Source organism: Styela clava, chromosome 9 (genome assembly GCF_964204865.1).
Source record: "Styela clava chromosome 9, kaStyClav1.hap1.2, whole genome shotgun sequence".
In the NCBI taxonomy this organism is placed as follows: domain Eukaryota; kingdom Metazoa; phylum Chordata; class Ascidiacea; order Stolidobranchia; family Styelidae; genus Styela; species Styela clava.
Window position 1 is genome coordinate 21480775 of NC_135258.1, and position 26823 is coordinate 21507597.

General features: G+C 35.9%; 2 protein-coding genes across 5 annotated transcripts in view; both read right to left on the bottom strand.

The window, feature by feature from the left end:
* Nucleotides 1-5405: 5405 nt before the first annotated feature.
* LOC120339062 (uncharacterized) lies at nt 5406-10054 on the bottom strand. 3 transcript variants are annotated; one of them, XM_039407109.2, is made up of 4 exons: nt 9434-10053; nt 8296-9033; nt 7019-7836; nt 5434-6706 (listed from the first exon to the last, which is right to left on the bottom strand). In XM_039407109.2, the coding sequence occupies exons 2-4, from the start codon at nt 9025-9027 to the stop codon at nt 6646-6648; spliced, it is 1611 nt and encodes a 536-aa protein (XP_039263043.2). In that variant the 5' UTR covers nt 9028-9033; nt 9434-10053; the 3' UTR covers nt 5434-6645. The 3 variants fall into 3 exon arrangements, with proteins under 3 accessions (XP_039263044.2, XP_039263043.2, XP_039263040.2); XM_039407110.2 differs by having other exon boundaries at nt 5406-6706; nt 6998-7836; nt 8296-10054; XM_039407106.2 differs by having other exon boundaries at nt 8296-10053.
* Nucleotides 10055-12718: 2664 nt separating this feature from the next.
* Nucleotides 12719-26823, bottom strand: part of LOC120339291 (fibroblast growth factor receptor-like 1) — a 37988-nt gene continuing 23883 nt past the window's right edge. The window contains exons 5-11 of one of the 2 annotated variants that reach the window (XM_039407381.2): nt 17718-17744; nt 17255-17372; nt 16997-17169; nt 15460-15686; nt 14766-14907; nt 14395-14569; nt 12719-14109 (exon numbers count right to left, since the gene is read on the bottom strand). In XM_039407381.2, the coding sequence (XP_039263315.2) occupies nt 13500-14109; nt 14395-14569; nt 14766-14907; nt 15460-15686; nt 16997-17169; nt 17255-17372; nt 17718-17744 (1472 nt within the window). In that variant the 3' untranslated portion in view covers nt 12719-13499. The remainder of the gene's footprint in view (nt 14110-14394; nt 14570-14765; nt 14908-15459; nt 15687-16996; nt 17170-17254; nt 17373-17717; nt 17745-26823) is intronic. The other variant, XM_078115951.1, reaches the window with a different exon arrangement.

Here is a 26823-nt window from a genome sequence, read left to right on the forward strand (position 1 = left end):
GCATATCCTTCCGATTCAGACGAGCTTGACTGTTCAATCCCTATCGAAAAGAGTCCTTGGAGAGAATTTTGTTCCACCTCTGGAGCAGTAACCGCAGAAGGTTCAACGTGTATTTCATCTTGTATTTCTGGCATTGAAGCTTCAGTGGCTTCCATTTCTAGAGAAACTCTGACCTTGAAACACAAAAAAAAAATATTATATGGGTTTGTACAAGTCTATAAATGATATGAAAGGGATAATGTTAGTTGAACCACTTGTATAACTCACACAATGAACAACAGAATCCAGAATACTACCAACACATGTAAAAGAAAAAATCACAGTTGCAAATTAGGAACATCACAGCCTATGCGTTTGAAAGAGTAATTTTGACCTGACTTCACAAATTTAAGAAATACAATGGTATACCAGATTTTAAGTGAATATTACCTGGACTCTGAAAGAACGATCAAAAAATTTCCCTTTATGACAAGGATGGAGCCATGTTGCTTTTTGGAACAAGTTGACCTCTTCTTGACTGGGTGTATAGAACGAAATCGAAGTTTGAGAGAATTTATGAGAGTGTTGCAAAATTCATTCGTAATAGCTGATAGTGTCCCACCCTCATTTTTCTTTTCCTCACAATGGCCCAACAGCCCTTTTGTGAGAGGAATCAAAGAGGAAACTGTTACATAGTCACCTTCAAGATGGTCAGAGGCAGCCTGTCAAAATATGAAACAAATAATTTTATTTCATACATATATGTGCTAACAAATATCAAGAGATATGCAAAGTAATTTACACTACCTTGAAGGGTTCTAAAATCTCTGCTAGCACTGTAAGCATATTCCATGTTGTTTCACCTAATTCCAGGTGACTTGCTGCTGTTCTAGGAGTAATTGTTGGGTCACATAATACAGATCGAATAGTCCATTGATGAGAGATCAAATTTTTTATCATAACATAAGTGGAATTCCATCTTGTAGATACGTCGATTGGCATTTCTATTGAAGGAGATGTGCCATCCTGAGCATGTCGATGTCTTAAAGTTGTCATAGCTTTCGTTGATCGGCGAAAGTACTGCACCAAATGACGAGCTCCAGCTGCAAAAACGAAGAAATTATTGCACTTAACAATACAAATGCTTACAATGAAATAATAACCTATGCAGATTAAAAAATATGCATTTTTTCTCTCATAAATTAGGTTTTTACAAAGACAAGTAATTTTAGTTAATAAACCTTTTCAACATAAATTAAAATCACCTAATGCATGAGATATTTCTTCAATTTTTAAGCCATCTTTGATGCAGAGCTGAATCGTATGTGCAGCGCATCTAATATGGTACCAACCATATTCTTCGTAAAGTGAACGACAAGCTGACACCACATTTGCTCCATTATCTGTTGTCACTGAGAGCACCTTTGTCGGGCTGATATCAAACTCACTCAATGATTTTAAAATTTCTGATTTTATATTTTCTGCCGTTTGAGCCTCATCCATCTGTTCTGTTGTCAATACATACTTGAGTAATTGACCATCGCTCGGATCTACGAAATGGGCAGTGACAGTTATATATGCTTGCATTCTTGCACTGGTCCACATGTCTGTTGTAAGTGAGACAGATTTTTCTTTTATGGCCCCTAGTATGTTAATAAGCTTTTCTTTACATTCTTTATACCTCCTTTCAATATGTTTAGTTACAGTGTTACGCCCGGGTAATACATAGCCTGGCTGTAAGTGATGTATCAGTGAACGAAAATGCTGTCCCTCAACAAGGTTTATTGGCCGGAGGTCTCCAACAATAACTTCAGTTATCAATCTATCTATTGTCTCACACTGACCCTTAGTTATTGGCTTGAAATAGGCAGTCAAGCTGCTTTGCTGAACTGAAGAAGTTCTGGAATTAAAAGAACAACAGGTTAACCTCATCTCAAGACTGCAAGAGGACTTGTTGAATAAAGTCCACTATCCAGACTATCTGACTACAGGACTATGTTTCACCAAAAACTACAGACAGGCAGAACTACTGACAGACTGAACTAACAGAAATTCATAGCATGTAGCGGCTTAAGCGGACGAAAATTAGAAAACAAAAAGATAAATATACGGGTGTACAGGATAAATATGTAAATCCTATCCTAAGCTATTGACTTACCCAGCATGAACAATGTTTCGGGGAGCAAAGGTGTCCTCACATGTAGGCCTATCCTTCACGTCCTTAGGCCGGATATGGCTTGAAATGCCAGTTGAGGCGGTCACAAACGTATGCTTCCTCCGTAAATGGTTTAGCAAGTTTCCGGTAGTGTTTTGATACACAAATTTTTCCTTGCAAACAGAGCACAAGGTGTAAAATGTGCCATTTTCCTCCAGCGGCGTACAGAAATAATTCCACACAACAGACGTCGGCCGCCTACCCTGTTTTCTGATACCGGGTTTCGACTTCTTATTGATGTTTTGCATCTATCAGTTTATGAAATACACGTTTGAAACATACGATGGCATTACAAATGCACGAAGCGACTAAAATAAACGTGCGGAGCTCGCTCGCAGCCACAATAAACATGTCTAAACCAGTCACTTTGGTCTAAACTTGTCCCGGCGACATAGATAAATAGTCGATAAGGCGCAATTTTAACAATTAATCGATTTTATTCGCTGGCCAACGTGACGTTAGTCTTACGACGCGGAGAATGCATTGTTTCAATTGATTTTTTTTTAATCAGAATCACGGCTCTTTTTTGAAAATTGCTTCGAATCGATTCGAATCAGATTTGATTCGAATCGATTCGATTCGAAATTCTGAAACTTACATCCCTAGCTTGCCGACCCCTGCTGTAGACAACGCTTGACGCAATTTCTGCTGGACTTATATGGAAGAAGAATGCAAAATTTAAAATCCTTCAGTGATGAAATAATGCAAGTTCACACGAAATAATAAGGTCAACAATGCGACAACACGATGCACGATTCAATTGGCTGCCATTATAAAGTTGGGTTAGATTAGCAAAATAAATAAAAGGTTATGCTAAGAATTAGACTTTAGAAATCAGAGCACAATTCGGTTTTCATTAAGTTCTATAATTTCAAGTTGTGAGCCGCTCATTTCCGTAAAACAAGTTCAAGGTTCTGATTGCTAATAAATTTCATTGCAAAAGATTTGTAATTTTCTGAGATCCGGTCCACGAAAACACTGGCCTCAGTGCAAAGGGCTGCTTTGTCTCTGGATCAAGCGGTGATTAGTCGAGGCCAACTCAGGGCAAGTCTTGCGATTCGCACAGATTGCAGGAAATGGAGTAAGTTATGCGGAATCAACAATAAAATGTTCCACTCGTTCTGTATATATTGCAATACTTCGAATAAATATACGAATAAATGAACAACATGATGTCATTTATAGTCTGTATGAAGTATGGCTATTACAATTTGATCGTTGCTCACGTGATTGCTCCGAATATGATGAAGTACATTCAAAAGGAATATCTAATATGACCAGCACGGAATTTGGGGTATCGATTGGATACGAATTGTCATTTGTTACTGTTTTTATGACAAATGTTTTCCTATAACGATTTACAAAATTGAGAATGTTTTTGTTACGAAAGAATGTAAAATTGATACATTATCACGCCACTTCGCCATGACCGGATCCCTTCTAGCTCGCCTACACCCTTGGGTTGGGAAGGGTTAACCGATTAACCGATTTTAGATGGTTAACGGTTACGATTAATTTCAACCGTTAACTGACATCTCAGGTACAAATCAACTTTATAATGTACAATTTTTTCCAAAATGATTATGTCATCGCAAATTTATCTCCTGTGGCGTTTAATTCAAAAGAATATCACTAACTGTATTTGTAAGGACCCAATAAATGTGAAAAATAATTGTCTATATTGCTAATTATAAAAATTTGACAATGATAAATTCAGAATCAGTTTTCGGTCGAAATATATTGTTCACGATTTTATTGCAAAATCGTATATTCAATGTCATCCAACAAGTACGCAGTTGATGCTGTTTTTTTTTCATGATATCTCAGAGTAGAATTTGCACGTCGAACACTGAAAATTTGTCACATTAATGACATTTAATAACGGATTCGGATTTTAGTAAAATATTTTCATATGTCTTAAGCACGCTGTATATCTCTTGCAGCAGAGCGATCATGAAACTATCTCCATTCGTGAATAATTTTGAGCGATACCGGGATAAGATCACGCAAAATTGCTTTGTAACCATTGTGACGTAACAAGCTAAAATTGTATATTATTACGTCAAATGTCACGCTGCGGTTAACCAGTTAACCGGTTAATTTTGTCCGGTTAACGGATAAAGTGATTCTCCTGAAATTCCCAGCTCTATAATTGGCACATATTCATATGATTGATCCATGCGAGGTACAACCTATGTTATAAATTTTAACAAAATCTACTCGCTTATTTTTCGGATCATTTCTGAACACTTTGTCAGGTATATCGCACCATCATTTCACACACAATGTTAATGAGTCAAAAATCAGAATGAATGAACAGAATATCGCGGTGAGCATTATTGAGAAAGAAACATTTGGATTAGGTATTTTTTTAAATTGAAGCTTCCATTTTTTAATTCGATATAGTAAACACAACAGATTTGGTATTCCAACTCATTAATTTTATAAAAGCTCTCACCTGTATTATCACGGAATGTAGTAGACCTAAACTGAGACTAACATAACGTAAATGTGGCAAAACATAAATTGGCACTTCTAAACCTTTTTAACCAACAAATGACTGGCTCTGCTTCAGATATATTACCGTACAAGATGTTTTACGTTAATTATATAACTCGACAACCTTGAGTTTTAAGGTGCGTAACAGTCCCTTAAATTTGCATTAGCTGTTTAAACAGATTACGGAGTGCATGTAATCTAAATCTTATTTTGACCTAATTAATAATAAGAAACCAATTAAAAAGACAGGTCGTGCCCACGACATCGTGATTCGCGACAGAAAGTGTCAATATATTTTGATATTGATCAGAATCATTGATACCATATGATGTATAAGCAAAGCAATAATCAAGAATGCGTCAAACATCAAGTAAGGCAAATGTATTTTTACGCTGTAGTGTACTGTCGTAGGTATCGCTGCTTGAAGATATCTGAAGGTTCCTCGCGACTCCGTAATAGAAATTACGTTATTAGTATATTGTCACACAATTGAAGTTAGATATGACTTTTTTATGATATTCGTGATATTTTACATGATGTCTTGTATTTTGTTGAATGTGCACTTGTTTTTTGGGTTGACAAATGCACGATCCACTGACAGATTGTCTGTCAAAAAAAAAATGCGAGTCAAGTGTGTATTGATTGCCCATTAGTTCTTCAGAACACAGGAGTTCTAGGATTATAATTACTACAATTAATTATAAATTAACCATTTGTCGCATTTAGACGACTTGATCTATTGGAAATTGTTTTATAACATCTTTGTATTGCATACGTAACTAATCAAACTCAATAACGCGCGGTTTCATTGACTGTATGCCAAGGAAAATAAAATATCGTGGGTCTTAGGACCAGACAAATTAAGAATATGTTTATAAAAAATTACCCTGTACTGACCCCAAATTATATATATAACGAAATACATGTAGGTACGCATATTTTTTGTGTAACAAATTAGTATATGTGGTAGATTACCGTTGCATTGTGCCCACCTTGATAGTTATATTCACCGGTATTCGCTATTTATCATACACTTTCTTTTTATATCGTGAGTAAATCTTTGTTTACTAATAGCCCAATAAAATAATATTATTTATTACTGTTCTGGTATACATATAAATAAAAAAAATAGAATCTATAACCGATTGATAACAATTAACAATGAGGGTGAGGGCGTAGCTTTGTCACGATCTCGCCATGAAACTTTGGATTATACTCGAAACTATTCTAACTCCTTTGTTTTGAAACTTTATATATCGCAATCATGCGACACTAAAAATTAGTCCTAAATTTGATTAAAATGTTTAATTGACTTTGAGGACTTGCTCGAAAAAGCGTGAATACAAAAAACAAAAATTTCATTGTCGGAGCACATAGATCTGTTTAAAACAGACCGGTGGAGGGATGACATGACCAGACCAGGATATGTGCGTCACTATATTTTCACCAAATTTAAGCCACGAAACAAGTAAATTCCAAAGTTAGGTAGAGATACAAGACAACTTTTATTGGATTTTACTGTATTTTATATACAAAATTCTTTACAGAAAAAAATTGGCGTACAAAAAGTTACACTACATCGATGAATCTTCACAAAAATTGTATGATAAGTTCACTTAATTTCACTTCCAACGGTTTAAGTTTCATTGAGTTTCATATTATGCAGACGTTGAAACATAACATGGAATTTTAGTGTCCATCGGAGTTTATTTAGCAGAAAAATTCTGAAATGAGAGAAAAGTAAGAAACCTAATAAAAACAAAGGCTGCCAAAGGTCAACATGCAAACAGTAATAGGTATCTGCAACACATAGACAAAGATATTATCATAGATTCGACGTCCATGTGCATCGAACAATTCGATATCACGTATTCACGCTTCCTCTCACATTAGAATGACGTCAATCTTGAAACTTCATTTTTCGTTGAAATTTGAATACTAGCATCATGTACCTATATGTTGTATTCAAAGACACCAACCAGACTTTGAACAGATCCAGAATCTTCATCAAACCTGAAATTTAATGATTCGGGGTTATTTTTTAAATGTATGCTAATACATAAAGCGACACAATGTAAATTAATTACTATTCATTCGCGTCGTACCAAAACCTCAACACGGAACCCGAATAGAATATTTTTTGAACAATTTTCAAAAGTTCAAGCCCTCGTATTCAATTTTCCAATTTTAACAATTCAGTGAACATTTGAGCCTGCCTACCCACTCCATGTGACTTCAAAAAGTCCAATTATTTGTCTATGAATCACGTGAGAATTTTGAAAATAATAGACGACTGCGACTTACACATAAAATATATTAATTTACCAGCACAGACGCTGCAATATGTTCAGAGGCCTTATTTCGCGACTACGAGCCATCTGGCGGATGTGAGTTACGTACTCTTCGTTATCCTTTTCTACGACGTCAAATATTTGTTTGATCATCACATCGGACCATCTCAAAGTCAGTGGAGGAATATAGGCATCCCAAACCAAATCCGCTTCCACGCTTACGTCACTGACTGGTGATGAAGCGGTATCCGGTTGAGGTGACTCTGGCGACAAAATCTGAGAACAGGTAGATGTTTGGGAGATAATTTCGAACTCAGAGCTGCTACTAGTCCTGTCTTCTTCATATGAAAGATATCCCCCGGGTTTACATTTCTCTATTAAAGAAGCAATATCATCGAAAGAAACTATATCAGCTAACTTTGTAGACGATGGCGTCGAATGTACGCTAAAGGAATCGACTGAAATGGACTCTTTTAGTCTTTCAAACTCGCAAGCTTCACCAATATCTTCTAAACGAGACGCACTTTTGAGAGAATGTAAAAGGTTATCTCCATCATGCTGAGTAGTTTTGACATTTTCATCAACACTATGGTCATCAAGTGAGATTGCACTATCACTGTCAATCTCTCGGGAAAATGTTTTGTTCCGCAGTCTCGGTTTTCTATCATTAGTGTTGAAGTCATCTTCTGAACCAAGTTTTTTATGAATTGAGTTCTGATAAGAAATGGCTTCTACTACCGCGCTTTGTTCATCATCCGATGCATCCGGTACGAATGCTGGATTTTCATAAGCACAAATACTTTTGACCTCTTTTTCTATAGCCTTCTCTTCTTCCTCGTCTGAGTACCAAATCTAAAAAGGAAATTTTGAGTTGAAAACAAAAGCATATACTGTAACTGAAAATAGCTGATCTTTTAGCATATCAATTATGAAAATACTAACATGCTCTACTAATATACTTTTTAAAAATAATAATATTTGTTGCATGGTTTACTTCAGGTATCGAACAATGTGTGACCAAGCAAGAGTTCTGCTTGTCAACAGATATCGCAGAGTCTTTAGAGATATTAAATTTTTGATTTCAATATTTTCGAGAGATAAAGATGAAATCATGCAAAAATTGGCAAATGGATAAAATCGATTTTCCCACAACGAGTTATTCAACGAGCTAAAAAGTATCGCTGTTCAAATAGCTTTGATAATACACGTGAAAAGTGATGGAATGTATAACATATATACGCAAATTATATTCTGTATTTGACGCATTCGTCTCAGACATGAGTTTTCTCTCTAGTTAATTGGATTACTTACCCCTCCTGATATGTACTCTACATTATTTGGAGTTTCATTGTCAGAGGATCTGTTGCTGTGTTGTTCAAAATACTTGTCATTCACGTCCATTGTAATTATCTCGCCATCTTGAATGATGCCTACGCCGATATCTTCTTTGCATAAATCCTCATTATCATCGCTCAGATACTCCGTTATTTCAGTGTCTTCCGGCGAACTAATGGCTAAATATGATGGAAATGGCCTCACCAAAGAGAGCAGTCGTCTTTGTTCGCTTTCACGCTGCTTGACTTCAATATACGTTGGCAAGTTTGCGCCATCCATAAATACAGGAACATCTAATTCTTCCATTGCGTCTTTTTTCTCGTTTCGAAGATGGTTTTCAAAGTTATTACCTTTTTCATTCAAATTTTTTAACTCCAACATCTCCACGGGAGTTTTTGAAAATTCTAGATATTCTGCATTTGCGCGTTTTCTTACTGCCAAACTAGTCTGTTTCGTGCCTCTCAATTTTAAAGATGGATCAGGAAAACTCTGACTTCTTGCTGTTTTATTTTCAGATGCACCCCCATTCTGCCATTGGAATTCTGTCATGTTTGTGATACTATACAGTCTGCTGCCAGTTAATTCCGTCAATATGGGAGAGGACTGAGATCGTAATGGTGCATCTTGTTCTGGATCGTCAAAACTCCATAATAAAGGTGTTGATTCAACATCATATATAAACTCCGAAAGCCATTTTGTCTGATTCATAATATACTGTTAGTAGATAAAATAAAAATCACTATCACAATATTACAAGCTTTGTAACGGTCGAGTTACTAAGATCACAATTGTCAGAGTTTATTATATAAACTTATAAAGAATCAGGGTTTGGTTTTCTGCCTCAATTATTTTAAGATTTTGTTAATAAATATTTAAAATAAACATAATATATAAATGGTATTGGTTATATAGTGATGCGATAGACATAATGTATTTAATAAAACTATATCATTTTTATATCCAAGAATGCATATGTTGACAATCTCACTTCAAGCTGTGCAAAACTAAAGTCGACGGTTTTGTTCCTCCTTGATAGCATTATAAAAAAGATTATTTTTCAAACTCAAAAATCAGTTACCAAGTACCTACGATTTCAATACGAGTACAAAACTACATAAACTGCGATGAAGATTCGTTGTAATGTACTTCTCAAACTTTCAGTTTCCTTCAAATCGCTTATCTAACACGAATCAAAGTAGACTGCAATGTTTTTATCAGCTACATAAACACCAAAAGCTTTCTTAGTTTAAAATTAACCAAATGATGAAGAGAAGCAGACAATGGCGAAGAAAACAGAAATCCAATCAATAGTGAAAATTCCTTGACTGCAACGCGATCGATTAGGCTTTTGTCTGCGTCATCTGTTCTCCGTATCTCAAACATAAGCAGAGCATCGAAGTCTCCTCTCTCGACAGCGCAGGCGGGCAAGCCTCTCTTCCTTTCCCTGCCAATGAGACGAACTGCGATTTCGCGCTTATCAAATATTCATGGCAAGAGTGGTCGGCCGTTTCATAACGCTGTGACTGAAATTTGGAACCGAATCACTTTAGTTTTGCGATCGTCTTAAATTTAATCAATAGCTATGTGAAAAAACCTGAATCTTAACTGAATTCAAGTCCTCAAGTTCAGCCACTTTTCCATGTTTTGTATTGAATAGACAGTATCGCTTTTAACTTTCGTCATGGGTTTCTCGTTCACAGCGCCGTTTACTTATGCTGATGGTCTGTGCAAGTTTAAATCAATAAAATTTAAAAGTGACTCGTTTTTCGTTTCTAATTACATTAAAAAAACCTGGGGAATTCCACGTAATCAAATATGACAGTAAACATTAGGCGTAGCAGATACCATATTAGATATAATTGACGATATATATATATATGTTTCTTCGTTTGTCGGCGTGGTCGAGATGTGAGATATTTGAGAAAAGTTGATATATTTATGTTTGAGTTTTGAAATTAGAAAGCGTGGCTTTACAAATTCAAGTTTCGGGTATATGATAAAGTATTTTCTATTATTAGTGAGATTGTAGGAATTTATTGGTGAGTATTTTAGCGCAGTTGTCATAATTAAGAGTATCTGTATCTCTAAATGATTTAACCAACATTTTTCTTAAATTGTAACATTCGATTTAGTTTTGCCTTGAATTTGAATGAAGTGCTTAAGTTGTTTGTTAATGCATACTACAGTGATACACTACGGATGAATAATATTCTGGGAGATATTTCGTCCTCATTTCTGAACATAGTTACGGTATTCCGTAGCACTAACATATCTAACGTAAACAATTCTTTCCGTATATAAAAATATAGAGAACAAGTCAGATATTCATCCCCGTCGCACCAGACTAATCAGTTTTTCTTGCCTCATTGAACAGACTGTATGCAATACATTCATTACTGATGTTGTTTTCCTATCAACAACCATATTGCCACAGAGCGAAATTCTTTAATTTGTCCTTGCCTTATTTTCAGACATGTATATTGAAAAATGCACCGGGGAATACATGCATTTGAGTTTGACTCACGTTTCACCATCTGCTCGTTATTGATTATTACTACTGTATTGTCCGTCGAACCTGAGATAATTCACGCTTGTAAAGTACGGTTCATCAATAAATTACACTCGGATTTGGGAAGCGAATTACCTCATTTTTATGCTAATTATATCGAAGTTAATCCGTAAAATTATTGACAACAAAGTCCATAATCCGCACTTCATTTTTGTAATAGAAAATATGTTGCTGTGAATGACATTATACGACAGAGAAAGATACTTCGGGTGAGATTTCGCGTTAGACAGATAACAAATTGAATTTTGTATAAATGAAAGCGTGGGTGTGTTATTTTACCCGTACCCATCAAGAGAAATTTATGTCAGGACCATAGATATATCAAAATTCAGAATGCACATAACTTGAAAATCATCAGTCCTGGAATTTATTGCCGGAACTGGAAATGATTTGAATTATTCTCATGAAACATCAAACTTTTGCCATAGCTACAACAACAATTGGGAAGATATTATTGCACTATTTATAATATGTCCAAATTGGGTCTGTAATGACGTAACCTATTGTTTCATTTCCTTCTCACCATGTGTTAAACCAGTGCTTTTCAACCTGGGTTCGATCGAACCCTTGGGGTTCGCAGGAGCTGTACTAGGGGTTCGACAAAGGTCCTGTGAACTCGTTGTGTATTATGAAGTATTTCTATTTCTGAGCCAATTAAATATATAAAAAAAACTATAAAACAAGGGAGATATCCAAATTTCAATATTCAGACCATTTATAGAATAGCCTATTTATGTGTAGTATTGCGCAGATAAATGTTTTATAAGACCTGTCAATGAGAGACTTCGCGCGCTTGGATGTACGTACCTCGGTATGACCTCATTTTTTAGTTGCTATCTGACTTGTTATTACAAACCTCGAGGTTTTGAACCTGAGTAGATCAATTTTACGAACAAGTTGAATATAATAACTGCACATAAATGAATGAGGAATTAGGGCACGTTCGAATTTCACTGAAAGATAGAATTTATAGAACAGGGTATTTTATGGCGGAGCTATATCATCACCCATCGACGATGTAGCGCTTAGCCGCTTTTACATATCGTGTTTCTGTGAAACAATATGGTAATAATGCTTTTATACCCATCTGAGGACAGGTTGAAATCTGTGATGTGTATTACTTAAGTCACCAATGTTTTCGATACAGTATCTCAAATTCTGAATCTCCAATGTTGCCATTTCCATCGGCACAACTTTAATTACAAAAAAATCTTTCCGCCAACGAGTAGGGCTGGCACTCCGAATCGATTATTCCAATAGTAAATTATCTGAATTGGTCTAAAGCATAATTTCAAATCGCCGCCATCTTGTTTTTTACTCTCCGCTAATGATCGAGGTGAATTATCCAATTTTTTATTTTATTGTAGCCATATTTTTTCAATGCAATTTTTTTTGTAGTGAGTTATTGATAATTAAGCGTTTTGTTATTGTGTGTGAACGCTCCGCAATTGGTCCTAATGATGTATTCTATGTTTTCAGTAATTCATTTTTTGACAGGACCAATTACAATACAAAAAAAAATCGCATACAATTACATGTCTCCCATTGACTCCAAAATATTCAAGATTCGATATTGAAATCATCAGGTAATCGAAAATGCCCAGCCCAGCCTTTTCTTTTTTCCGAAAACTCTTTGCAATTCTGAGGAGTCATTCTCGCGAAATATTTCATTCAAGAAAAAAACAAATTGGTCTGATGTAGTACGGCTATACCTGCCCAACTGAACATGACTCCAATGCGAAAATGACATCGGGATTGTACTTTCTGAAACGAAGCCACGTATCTCACAGTTGGTCACCGAAAAACAGCAGCAGAAGTGGCACAAATAAATCTAATGAATGAAGATTTCTGTTTGTTGCAATTTATTCTGCTACAACCAATGGCGCAAACAGGGGTTCTTTCGGTGGATGATACACTCTTGACGGCTTACCCTTAATGAGTTCAGGTTGCGCTCTTACTTCAACAATTTGGGGTTCGACAGGAGTTCGCGGAATAGCGTAAGGGTTCGGCAGGCTCACAAAGGTTAAGAACCACTGTAGTTAAACGAATAGATTGTATTCTTACAAAGCTGATGACGAGACAAATATTTCAAAAAAACGAAATAAAAGAAAAATCGAAATAAAAAAAGCAAAACAAAAAAAGACGAAGGATTCGAAAAAACAAAAAAGCATAAGAATAAAAGTACCAAAAACAATATTTCAAGATAAAATTTCCCATGATTTAAAGTGAAATGCTGTACAATAATAAAAGAAAATTATTTAATAATATCAAGCTCAACGCAGAAGCAACATACAATAAAATCGCCATTTCTCTAGCGAATGACATATGGCTAATTAAACGAAATTATATAACGAACAGCTAGTTGTTCAAATATGAAAGAAATTGCTGAAAATGAAACTTTCATGATATAAGTTCGAAATAACCGATTGTCCCGCTTCCTAAAGAGTGTGTAGTCTCACAAACAAGAGGAATTCACCCCAAAGCAGTTCCGTGAAGGTATAGGCAGAAACCACAAACAGGTGTACAACTCGATGCTCTCTAATGTCGACTAGAAAACGCTTTTCTTATTTCGTTTTTTAAGCATACTGCGATTGTTTTTTGTCAGATATATTCAGTAACCATAATGGTAGTGAGTTGGTCTCGCGTGGTGGTGATGTTGATGCCTCCTTGAATTTCCAGGTGGATGCATATAATGATAATGGTGAGGGTATGGGGGTGCTGGGTCTGGATAAGACGATACAGATGATGTGCTCCGTTGTGATGGGGGAGGGGGTGGAGGAGGCCCTAATCTCATTCGATATTTGTCTTCAGAAAATGAGTAGCATGACGTGGCGGCTTCCGAACAAGGCGGAGCCAGTGGCATGGCGTACGTGTCATCATCTGTCGGTAGATCGTGATATTGTAAGTCCATATCGTCTGGTTCGTTGACCGTCAAAAGCGGTGTTCCGGCGGTAGGTGGTGATTTTGAAGTATGGTGTCTCGTGTATACAGATTCTGCATGCTTGTTCTGTCGTTCGGGGACGCCTCCTAACGTATTTTCCCTGTTATTGTTTTCCTCCATCTGGTGGGGATCGCACTCTTGTGGAACCGGGGACGAACGCGTCGACTTCGTCTCCACGCTGCTGGAACCCAGAGCCGACAACCGGTCGTCCGATCCCGACACAACCACGGTATTTGCGGTCTCGTTCTTGAGGGCCTGTTCCCTCCGACGATGACAGAACCTGGAATGTTGAATACCATAATAATTAATGGATTGAAAAAAATAAAGAATTGATTGCGATTTAGAGCTTAGTCAGAAATTTATCATCAGATCACGAATGGCCCGCCATAGATAAATCGATTTTTGGAGCAAAAAGCGATTTATCTAACGGCTGAGCACAGACCAATTTAGGTCAAACATGGCCAAAGTACGCTGGACACGTTAACACATTTCCACTATGGAATATATTTATACTTTCGATTTATCTATGGACCACACTTGAACAGACAATAAAATCCTGACTTACCATGCAAGAAAAGCGACCATAACAAGACCAATACCCGCAGGAGCGCCTATGATTGCCGGGAGTGAGAGGCTTCCTTGCTTGTTTGCCGACCCCCTCCGGGAATTACCCGGTTGAGCTTGTCCTCCTATTCGTGTTCGTGGGGGTGTGGTACTTCTCAATGATGTATTCACGGGTCCTGTTAAGGTTAAAGCGTATATGTGTTATAGTGTGTATATGTGTTATAATCTTGGGTATATTGATTATTAATGCACTCTAACTGCAGTTTCAATACACCAAGCAAGTATTACTCGTTATAATAAAGAATTTTTGAGGATGTATGGCAATAAATAACAAAAAGAAATCTCTACCAATATCAGTACTAACTATCGTACCTGAAGTGACGTTGAGGTAAGCGTATTTGTAGTTATATCCCATTGTATTAGCGGCTAGACAGATATACATGCCAGCGTGTTTCTCTGTCGCACCACGAATAACCAGCTTGTTCAAATATGATCCATTTGGAAGTGACAACATCTAAAAATAGGAAAAAATATTCAATATGTAAGTATTTCAGGAAGTATGACTGTGATTATGAGTATGACCTTGGAGTATGATTGTGGTTTGATGGCTGTAGACAATAGAATACACCAGCGTTGCTCAATCTTTTTTTATGGCCCCAGAACACCCCAGAAACTAGAAGGTAAAATTAATGGACGGTTTCCAAAAAATTCAGCCTTTGGTAAGATTAAAAGGTTTGCTGTGAACTTGAGAACTGAAAAATTAGACCGACGATATTGAACGGTTAACAAAAACATCATGCTTTCCAGGCGGGCACGAGGCCTGTCCGCCCGTTTGTCGCCAGTTGGGAGACAAATTTGAGATCCAGAGTCGCCGAAGTATGATCGAGATGGCCATGGCGACCAAATCAGTCTCAATTTCAATCCCTGTTACACGGAACGCTCTGAAGAAGCTCGCGGAACAGCAGTGTTCCACGGAACATAGTTTGAAAAACTATGGAATAGACATAAGATCAATACATGCATTAATTTTGAAGATCGCCCAAACACTGTCACTTATTAAGCTTACCTCTTGTGTTGGTAATATCAAATAATGTCTTCCTTCAATGGTGATCATTTTTTGAGGCAAATCATCTCCATACGCGGCTATTGAATTCTGATCCATTCGTTTTATCCATTTGACTGTTGGTTTCATTCGACTCTGCACTCGACATTGGATTGTAGTCATGCCACCGACATGTACGGTCGTGTCCATGGGATGGGGTTCAAGGAGGGTGGGTCTCTCACGTAGTTGATCTGAAAAAATCAAATAACGAATTATCATTTTTGAAATAACTGCCGCTAGATCACTATCAAGAGTATATTTCGCACATTACACAAGTCACACTAAACTCACGTATCGTGTCAATATCCATGTTTTCGGGGTGTTTGTTTAAGGGCCAGCGCGCATCATCGAACAAACAATGAAGACAAACAACCCAGAGGGCAGTAAACTCTATATATCAAATAGTCGAGTCGGGAATTCAATCAATTATTAACAGAAAAAATCCATTCAATACAACTCAAACGATATCATGTATGTTTCAATGATTTTCCAAAATTTCAGAAAAAGCTAAGCTGCTACCAAATATTTTCTGCCTTCTGGTATGTTCTACGATTCTGTTTTTTTTTCGAACCTGAATCAAACGCGTTATTCACCCTCACTGCTTTCCAAGTAAACACCTCAGTTGACAAATGTTTATGCATATAGCGTTATCAACTTCGTTTCAGGACGATTATTGATAACGATATTTGTGGATTCATTTCCGCATTCCACCCTTGTATGAAAACGTGATGGTAGGATAAGATTCTATTTTACATGTAGCACTTCCAATTACACGAGAGCTGCATGATTTAAAATCTCCCTTTCAATTTGTTTTGGTATCGCTTTACATAGATACAAATCTGCACAAAGATTTCTAACATATACCAAGGAGGCCCTAACCAAAATAAAGCAGCAAGATATCAAAAATTCATTTTTCATATATACTGTATATTTATATTATATTATTGCGACCGAGACAAACCAACGGTATGTTGAAGCAGTTTTCAATTTTAAACTTTACGAGAAAGACTAAAATAGCTTTACGATGGTCACCCAACATTTACTAAATGTCAAATTTTCCCCAGAATCATTAATCAACTCCGTGTTAGCCGCCAAGATCCTGCGCTTCCCATAAATCATGTTTTATGTGTCCACCTCACACCCCATGGTATTATCTTAGTTTGCATGGGTGATCCACACGGCTTATTTTTCACGTCTGCATCGTCCCCTAATTAGTAGTTTCGCGTGTGTTGGATTTACAACGGCGGTTAACAGACAGGAGAAGGGTATTTGTTAACAAATAGAATCCGGTATTTTACTGTCGCCCTGCCAATACTCAAAGGTTGAGAATTATGTGCATGGTTTGAGAACGGTCAATACCATAAAAAAGTTTTGATTAGCTCTAAAATCATGATTTTCTTCCATTTAATTTTGAATGAATTGATTTTACCAAATAATTGGATGGAAATTGAGAAAAAGTCACGAATTTTATCCATTTTTTCAAAACAAATTTCGAACTCACCTACTATCCGGACTTTATACGTAAAGTTAATTTCTCCAGCGCTGTTCCACACTCTACATCTGTATTGCCCGGAGTCGGTTAGTTGTGCTTTCCGGATAGTATAAACCCATGTTGGGCGATTTTGTTTGACCGTTTTCGAACTTGGTTCATCTGTAAGGTTTCCGTCTTTATACCTATATAGATTAAATAAAGTAAGATATGCTGTGAAATTATGCGTTTAAATATAAGTTTGATGTTTTGCTGAAATTCATCACATACCATTCAATATTTGGATTCGGCAACCCTGAAGCTCTACATCGCAATCTTAAAAAGCTGTTAACCGGTTTCACCAAATTCCATCGTCTCATTTTAGTAGGGAATGAAAATCGTGGTTTCGCTGAAAAAAAAAATAACTTACTTAGCTAATGGATATAAAAAGAAATTAATACTACAAATATACCAAATTGAATTGAATGTAATCTTCAGAATTATCGCCAAAACGATCGCTTTGCAATTTGCTTATTACATTGAATAGGGTGTCTGTGTGAATGGAAAATCGAATTTCCAGCAGATAAAACTAAACTAAATTTGATTTGTTACTCAGGCCTTGTACAGATCGGTACTTTGACTTTGTTTGAATACTTTGGTTTAAATAATAATTGTTTTGTTAGAATTCGCTTAAGTTGGTTTTGAGAGATTTGAAGTTGGTTGGAATGGCAAAAAAGAAAAGATTTTTACTTACTCGGAATTTGCTCCACTGCTGGATCAGCTGCCAACAAAAAAAAAAAAATTTTTTTTAATTGAAAATATAAAAAGAAATGGTAGCGATAAATTAGATAACCGATACCGAATATTATAAATATTGCATAAACAATTTAACACTAGGAAATGCACAATTGTTAATAAAAGAAAAGACGGATTTAATTCGCCGTATTTTTAAAGTTTTATATCCATAAAAATGTTTTCTGACATATTGAATTAACAGTTCGCAATCAGTTTTCGTTAAAGATGAAAGCAGTAAAAATTGCATAAGGCATTGTTGTTCAAAATCCCAAGGAAACCACTTATAGCGAGGCAGAAACATCTTAAAACAGAATGTGTTTTGCGCAACGGGTCATTTCGCCTAGTCGTGATAATAAGCCCGTCGTTTTAAAACCCTTTTAGAGAGCTCTAATGTGACATTTTTGGTATCAAATCCTATGTTTCCTCCAACCTAACATGGGATATTGAAAACTCGTGTTTCAAAGAAATAGCTTTAATGGTGATGACGTCATAATCTACCACAGTTCCAAAGTAAAACAAGGGTCTGCACTCTACGGCGTCGCTATGTTGTGAACGGCATCACTTTATAGTTGGAATTCACTAAGGTCATCTTGGTTCAAAGGCAGCGCGTTAATGTCTTGTTGTGGCGTCGATTTAAGGCGCGCCATGCCACGTCACAAAATGACTTTTATCTGAGCGATATTCAATGCTATTCGCACACGGAAAGCACTTTTTCTGATAAGAATGTGTCGGGAAATATAATGATTATGATCATTAGCCGTACAATAGTCCAAATACATCATGCTACAACAACTTCAATTTATAAAAACATCATGACAGATTTTAAAAGAACGAAAACAAAAAATTTCCGAAATTTTCAGCTGTTTTTCTACCACAAATCATGCATGTAATCCGTCTAGTCTCCAGTAATAACATGTCAACTTGAAACAAGCGGGCGTGTCAACGTTTGACAAGGTGAAAAGTAACACAAAATATTTTTGATTGTTTTAAGTTTCTTTTTTGGTCTCAAGTCAACTTAGCTTTTTGCATAGAAATGAGAGAATACAGCTAGAAAACGCTAGGTTTTTCATATAAACTTAACCGGAAATGTTCTGATGACGCAAAGTACTATACTTTAGTAAGTAACCAGGATTTCCTACAATGACCAAGTGAATAGAATAGCATTGCGCAAGAAATATTGCCAATACAATAACAACTAATATTACATTTTATCCGCAATAATATTACAGGCTATAACAACAAATGACACCTGTAAGGGATCAAACTATATCATGATTTTTAACACAATAGTATGGTTGTCAACTTGTAAAATATTGTTTTGAAAATGGAAGATTTCACGGTTTCTATGTAAAATTATTTGACATTGCAAGTTGACATTTGAAGTTTAAGAACAAAATTATTATGTGTATCATAAATATAATTTGTGTAAAACAAGTCTATCTATTTCAAGGTAGCGATCTTAATTCGAGCAAACCTACGTAGGCAACGTAGCATACTGTTTTTTGAGTATTACCACTATCCATTACTTTTGTTAAAAATCGGCTTTTGTTTTGTGACATAAGTAAATTTGAATTTTACGGGAAAATACAACTGACCCCTGTCCCCTTTAAAACTAATCCATGTCACGCATACATGGGTGACATATAGAACAGCCGCATTCCTTTTAATATTCAGATTTTTTGTAGTTTTTAGAAATTTCAGCGCCATCGTGACTAGGAAAGAAGATAACAATACATTGGTAGATTAGTTTCCATGCACGATTGAAAATAAATAGAATGTTATCAAATCATATTGAAAATAAATTTAAGGAAATGGGTCAGAACGTTTATTTCCGTTAGAACAAGTGTGATCTAAACATTCAGTACAAGTTATTCCCTTACGAGATGCGATCTGCTGTAAATTCGAATTGTTAAATCCAATAGATTCTAGCTAGCACTTGTCATGAGCGAGGTACACTAGTTTTTGTCGTCTTTCCGTGAACTCAAAATTGTACCCGTAGTAAAATCGAACGACACTGCGACCCACAGACCACACAAGTAGAGAAAATATCACGGGATTGTGCGGGGGTGAACGTAATATCATGCGAAATTAAAAATGGCGAAATTGATCACATCTCATTTTTTGGAATGTGGAAACTCCTAAAATTAAATGATTTAAAAAAGTATAAGTACAAAAATGTAATGTAAATTGTATCTAGAACGATTTAAACATTTTCAAATCTGATACAGGAAATATGTTTCGGGATATCCGGACTTTAAAAAAAATATTTGAATAAAATTTGATTCGCATAGAAAAGACCGTGTAACATTTTTACTTTATAGCGATACACAATTTCAATCAAAATACATCACGTAATAACCATTACATGGTGCTGACTCAAAATTTCATACACAAAACTTATTTCAAATGAAGAGTTGAATGTATCAAATTTTTTCCAAAGTTAACTCTCGTCATAATAGATACCAGTATGATTTCATAATCGAAAAGTAGCATCCATGCTCTCAATTACAATATATTTCTATATTCTGTTCGGTATTTGGGTATACAATATCACAACACTCAGCCGTGGATAATCTTTCAAAGACAATGTACATAATCCCTAAAATAAATCGTGTTTGCGGAAAATCGAAACCTTCTATATTCTAACTTTTCCTGACAAAGATCGCGACCGTGACATAAACAAGACGTTACATGGCGCCAGATTGCCGCCTCCAATTTTGAAGTCACGTCAACCAAATCAAAATATAAATACCCCACTCGGATTTGACATATCTAAATAGAAAACATCGATGATATATTACAATTTCTGACCTAATTACGCAAAAATTTAGGATATGGTTACTTAACACCACAAATCGCTTTTCAGCTGTATTTGTCAATTCTGCCTGTGCAAACCTGGGTAAATAGTAAAACTCCCAAAAGTTGTTCCGAATTTGCGTACAAAGTTTATGAAATGGGCGTATTCCATTGAAGTTTTCTAAACTCTGTTATTCAGAACCATTTACAAATGTACATTTGAAAAGAATGCAACGGATCAAAATACGGTGATCGCAACTTCGTTCTTCAGTCACCCACGTTTGTCTCAAAAGTGAAATCCGACTTCTTATAGGCGATTACAATTCATTAAAATATCTTATAAAGGTTACGTCCGTTTACCCGTATTGAACTCTTTTATTAAAAACGCTAAACCACAATTAGATAGCTATGGAAAATAGATAGGTTAGCGGCGAGACGGCATGCGAGAATTGTCTGCGTTAAAATTTGTTTTTAGGATGATTTTGTTTGCGCACTATCCAAATTTGACTGATGTCGGCTAGAATGGAGGCGTTTATATATAAACCATAAGCTTTCCGAAATAATCAGTAAATTGAATAGGATTTTGCTGCAAATCAAAATCCCCATCCTTACTAGTGAAATGAAAACTTTATTAGGTGAGCTGGCTAGAGGCCGGGTAGTTTGAACTGAGTAAACGGCAAATTTTACAAAACGTCATCAAAATCATTTCAACAGAAATTAACACGTCATAAAAGATGGTCAAAGCTTCCTAATTAATAGGTTATTCAGCATTTGGGCTCGTGGTCGTTGGTCGACAGATAAATACGTTGTTGGTATTCTTGCACGGCTTACCATACTTGATTAATTGGAATTAAAATGCGTGTCGAACATTTATCTGTCTAGTAAACGTAAACCATCGTTTCAGGTAGGTCTTGAGAATAAAAGTCTAAACATTTACATTAAATTTCATCCATGGTCATTTGGTCATTCTATGTTTATAATCAGCAGATGTTTCAGAGATAAAAGATCAACGGTCGTTTCGAGGTCAGAGTTCATGCCGTGTTGTACTGCATAAATCTGCCATTGGCGGATTTTTGGATAACTGTTTCTTACTGTACAAAAATCAATTTTGTTTCTATTCTGATATCTAGAATATATCCATATTTATTTTGTGAGTATGACATCAAAATTGCATCAATTAACACTTCGTTTTTTAAAGCATTCAACAATGTCAAAATACTATTTTAGGTTTAATTTGTTCATTTTACAACTTGGATATTTATTTGTTCAACTTAGAAATATTTCCATATCTCGACAGTGATCACATTAGCGATTCTGCCTAGTACAGGAGTCGACAGGACAGTCCTGTCATGACATAGATCCCAGATAGCCTCAAGCTAATATGAGGAAATTTTGACAATATCTATGAACCAGGCAAAAAAAAAAGAGAAGAATGCCCAAAAAATAACAAATATTAAATTTTTATGCTGCTTTGTTTGGTAAACGATCAGTGCAGCTAAGACAAAAATAAATCACAGTTTATGATAATTCTTTAATTTTTGCTTTTTACATTTTTCCCGATTCTTTTGTGGGTTTGAAAGAAAAACTAAGATAAATGTGTGTCGCTATATTTCGCATAATTAACAAAAAATGCATTATAGGAAATTCCACGAAAATATTACATTTGAGACTCTTTGAATTCCCAAAAATGCCTTTTAGAAAAGTTTAAAAGTTTAGTAAAATTATAATTTAAATATTAATATGTAGCACTTAATTTTAACATCGTAAGATACAAGGGCAACGATAACAGTATATTGAGTCCAAACAACTAATTTTTGGTTCGAATTAAATTAAACCAGTGTAAATTGATAAAGATAATTTGCCGGCTTATACCGGAAATAACAGATGGCAAAAAAATGGAGGCCAAAAATGGTTGAAAAAGAGGAAATAAAAGCGCTGCTGTTTGTACTTATAAATCTAGCGTGAATCTGCTAAATTAATTAGAAAATTTCGTATAATCAATCGTATTCTTGAAATAACGAAATACGATCTTTTTTTGTTATCTTATCCCGTTTTGTCATCGTATAGTCGGTTATACTAATGGGCGGAGTCGACTAGTATTCGATACGGCGCATTATTCACGTCTACGGTTGAGCGTCGCACACTGGACCACATGGGGTCCGATTGCTGGTATTTTTCTACTACCCTGGTGTCACATTTCACCCCGATTATTGTTTATTTGTGGGCTACCTTCTAATTACTAGTCTGAGCGATTGGCCCAAACTAGGACCCTCTCGGATGCCTTTGAAAACAGTTCGTCCCTTCGTATTATCGGTTGGTATATGGATTTAACATCTTCTTTCCACTAAAGCTCTAGAATATCACAGTGTTAAGAAAATTGAACCGCTTTTCAATATACGAGAGATCACCTAATTAGGCTCACGAAACAATACCATCAAAAGTAGGGGTGCAGAATTTCTCATAATTAACGTGCGAAAGTAACCCAGTACGAACTATATCCGAAGAGAATTAGAAATCATTAATTATAGTATAAAAGCAATTTGTACAAAAACTAACCACCCAAAGTGGAGTATTATTTGACCACCATTTTCAATTACAACTTTAAAAATGAATATGGAAGTTTGTGATTGGAGTTTCACCTATTTTTATAACCTCATAGCTATTGCTTCAAGGTTACCATGAATTTTTTCAACATCAATTTATATTAATCTTACATGCAGATGTGTCGTATCAGACGATTGTTAGTTGTTACCCAATACTATTTGACTTTCTGAATGCAACGCTTGTATTAGAGTACAGTAAATTTTGTCTACGTTCACATTCTAAGCTTAGAATTATATGATTGTTATTCGAAGTTGATATTGCGAAGAAATAAACAAAAAAAAATCAGCGAACGATGTTTTATACCAGCGCACCAACGATTGTCATCCGCGGCCCAGAACCTGTAGCAAGCCGTCGAAATCGGCGCCTGAGAATAAAACTAGATCAATTGTTTTGAAATCGCTCCTCTTAATCGTTGTTGTCACAATAGCCGAATTCCCGCCCTGTTAGTCGGCTCCTTTTATTCATATGTTTTTTATTGTATTTATCATGGATGAGAAAGGAATACAACCGGATAAGTAAACAGACTTGAATAGATCCCTACTTATTATCAATATGAAGAATCGCGTGTTAGAGTAATACCTGTATATTATGGGAATATTCATGGCGTTGAATACGCAACCAACAGGGCTCATATATTCTAGAAAATAGTGCTGCTTTCATCAGATTTTATGCTGCGTAATATACATTATCGATTACCATCGTATAATATCCCCCGCATATTCGAAGATTTATGGCAACGATTTGCTAAAGATAACAAACTTGTTCAGTTTATTCATTCTAAAATCAACCCCACATACATTTTAACCCCAGTTTGAAGTTCAAAGGTCAAAATCGGGCACATCATTCAAAAAGATTTGTCTCGTGTTTTCCAAATTAATTCAAAATCCATTTTACATGTTGACATTGATATTTTTCATGGCCACAGATAACTCACATACTGCGATAAATTATATATGACTTGGGGTTACAAAAGTAAACACGCACACACAGTGGTTCACGATAAGCTTCCAAAGCCAAAGCAAATTCTCCACGCCTTCTTGTTTGTATTCAAACATGGTATACAATCAAGCACCATCGATAACGGGCCACTCGACACCGAGACATACATCATTTTGGTCGGCCCTATACCTCACCACCGGCACGTTGGTTTGAACGCTGATAACAATTCCCAGAAAATTACTAGCATCTTCGGAAGTAGTTATTTTCTCGATGTAAGTTTAAAGCCCATATTTAGCACTGGCATATTCTAACAACGTTGAATTTACATTTTTTCCACAATATATCCTATTTCAAGTTTTGTTTTATTCCTTCCACGCGCAGGGTACTGTTACTCATTGTGTTTTCCTTTCTCAACTGATGCGCACCAAGAGAGAGAGAGACCTCCATTCACGATATTGTCATCTGATGCTATTCACCTCCATGGGAGACTTACTCTCATTGGGGTTGAATGTATTAGCGTGTACAAAGTGTCCTACATATCAATAAAGTAAATACTGTTCTTTGTGTTTCGTTGCAGCTAATAAACTGAAATTGAAACGTATTCTAGCCCGCAGTACGTTCCTTAATTTTAAATAGGAGTTGAACAGATTTTCCAAATCCTGCCAATTGCGTGGTAACTTTTTTGTGTAGTATCATAAATGTATGAGAAGGTAATTTATTTAATATTCGTATAAAATCCTACTAATAAATAAAGGCCCAATTGTGCTAAATTTAGGTGTTTTTGAAGATTAGTCTTCAGTTTAGACTCTAGTCTAGAGTTTAGTAGACCCATCGTCTATTGAAAAAAAAATATCGTTGTATTGTTGTCTTATGCTTAATCCATATATATTCACATGCTAATTCCGTTACGAATGGGACAATAAAGAAAAGCATTTTACAGGAAACTAATCACAATGGGAAAGTGGGACAAACTGGACCGCGCGATGACACACGATCGTATCCCACCATTCATAAGATCGCGAGTTATCGGTAATTCACAATAAAAGAGGTCGATAAACACCCTCCCTATATGATATCGATATCAACCCGCCTACATGGGAACTGAAATTACTTCCTACCTTGTATTATATTATTATTTATATTTCATCGTTTTCAGTTTCAAACAGAAACCGGATTTGCACAGCATGAAATATTTCATGGTTCCTGTGATATTGGGTATTTGTTATATCTTCCATTTTAACTTGACATCATGTTTTGTTGACATCTCCGATTAAAGGAGATACCATTAACAGCACGGAAATATTCTCATCTCCGGATGGGTAAAAATTTATGAAAGTTTTACAGCAGAACTAAAACCTACTGATAATACTCAAAAGAAACAGTCCCTGTGGAATTGATAGAAATGAAAAAATCGTACCTATGTGGATCGACTTTGCAAGGCCAAGTAATACGAAAGTAAATTAGCAAAATATGCTCGATAGACGTTGAGACACGATTAAGTAATTATTTATGTATGTTAAACGGGGGTAGCTGGAAGAAGACCAACTATGATTGGGGTTGAATACAACACACGGTTTTAGGTTTCAGCAACAACATCAAGTTAAACCATGTAGAATTGCAAACTACAATATTGTACGCCTTCAACGCTCCTCATCTCATTCACCGTCAAATTATAAACATATAGCTCCAAGTCTGAACTATGGATAAAGTGCGACGAACAAATGCGTCGCACCCTTGACACCTTCTGAGCAGATCCAAATTCCAACAAGCAGGTCATGCAGTGAGTAGGTCTGGGTGGTGAACTAAGCACATCTGGTACAGTTGCATACAAAACTTGGTGAAGTTAACCGCAAAAATATCCGGTTACTGTGGTGCATACGCTCTATTGGTGGGATGTACTCGATCCCTTGGCATGCTGTTGCTTCTGTGTGGTTAAGTACCAACTCTACTCGGTTTATCGTTATGTACCACATCGTGACGAGGTTAGAAGATTCACCACGTAGTCGATACTTATTCATATCATGTAAATTTTAAGAAGCGAATATATGTAAATTATCATTTAATGAAAAACACGTACATCGAAAGAATATTATTCAAGAATATTCCAGTCTGCATTTATCACGAATTGGATCAATCGTGGTATTCTCGGTAAACCCTGGGGTCAAAGAGGATTATTTCCCCAAGCCATGGTATCAAATACCGATAAGGGTGACAGCTCATCGACCACTAGATCTTCTGGCAAGGACGTACACACCGCAAGTATGTCGACATAACAGTTTTTTCAATAATACAAAATTAGTTTAAATGTTACAAATGACTTGTTTTGTCTGCGCTACAAAATCTTTGTAATTTCGAGATTTTCAAGGTTTATCCAGATCTCCAACGTCACAGAAAAAAAAACTAAGAGGGGAAATACATTAAGTTTTTCTAAAATGTTTTTAAAATCAAGCATGTCTAGGGTCGGTAATTCTTCAAGTAAAATGTCAAGACTGATTATTGAATTCACAACATCATGTGAGGTTGTAGCTTTTAGGGATTTGTATCTGAGTTTGACAGATAACTTCATACGTCTCACGACAAATAACGGGTATTTGTCTTCACAAGGGTTTAGTAATATGATTAAAGTGCTATTTATGAATTCTCAGCAACATACGCTATTTTTTCTCTCAAAAAGATGGACGAAATTCTCCGACAAACACCTTGGGACAGACGTTCACTTTTCAGAT

Excerpts from the sequence above, each read along its gene's own strand:
- LOC120339062 (XM_039407109.2), bottom strand. The coding sequence starts at position 9,027 with ATGAATCAGACAAAATGGCTTTCGGAGTTTATATATGATGTTGAATCA. Across the intron at positions 7,837-8,295 it reads TAGAGTACATATCAGGAGGG|ATTTGGTACTCAGACGAGGA; the intron begins GTAAGTAATCCA and ends TTTCCTTTTTAG. Across the intron at positions 6,707-7,018 it reads ATATTGCAGCGTCTGTGCTG|GTTTGATGAAGATTCTGGAT; the intron begins GTAAATTAATAT and ends ATTAAATTTCAG.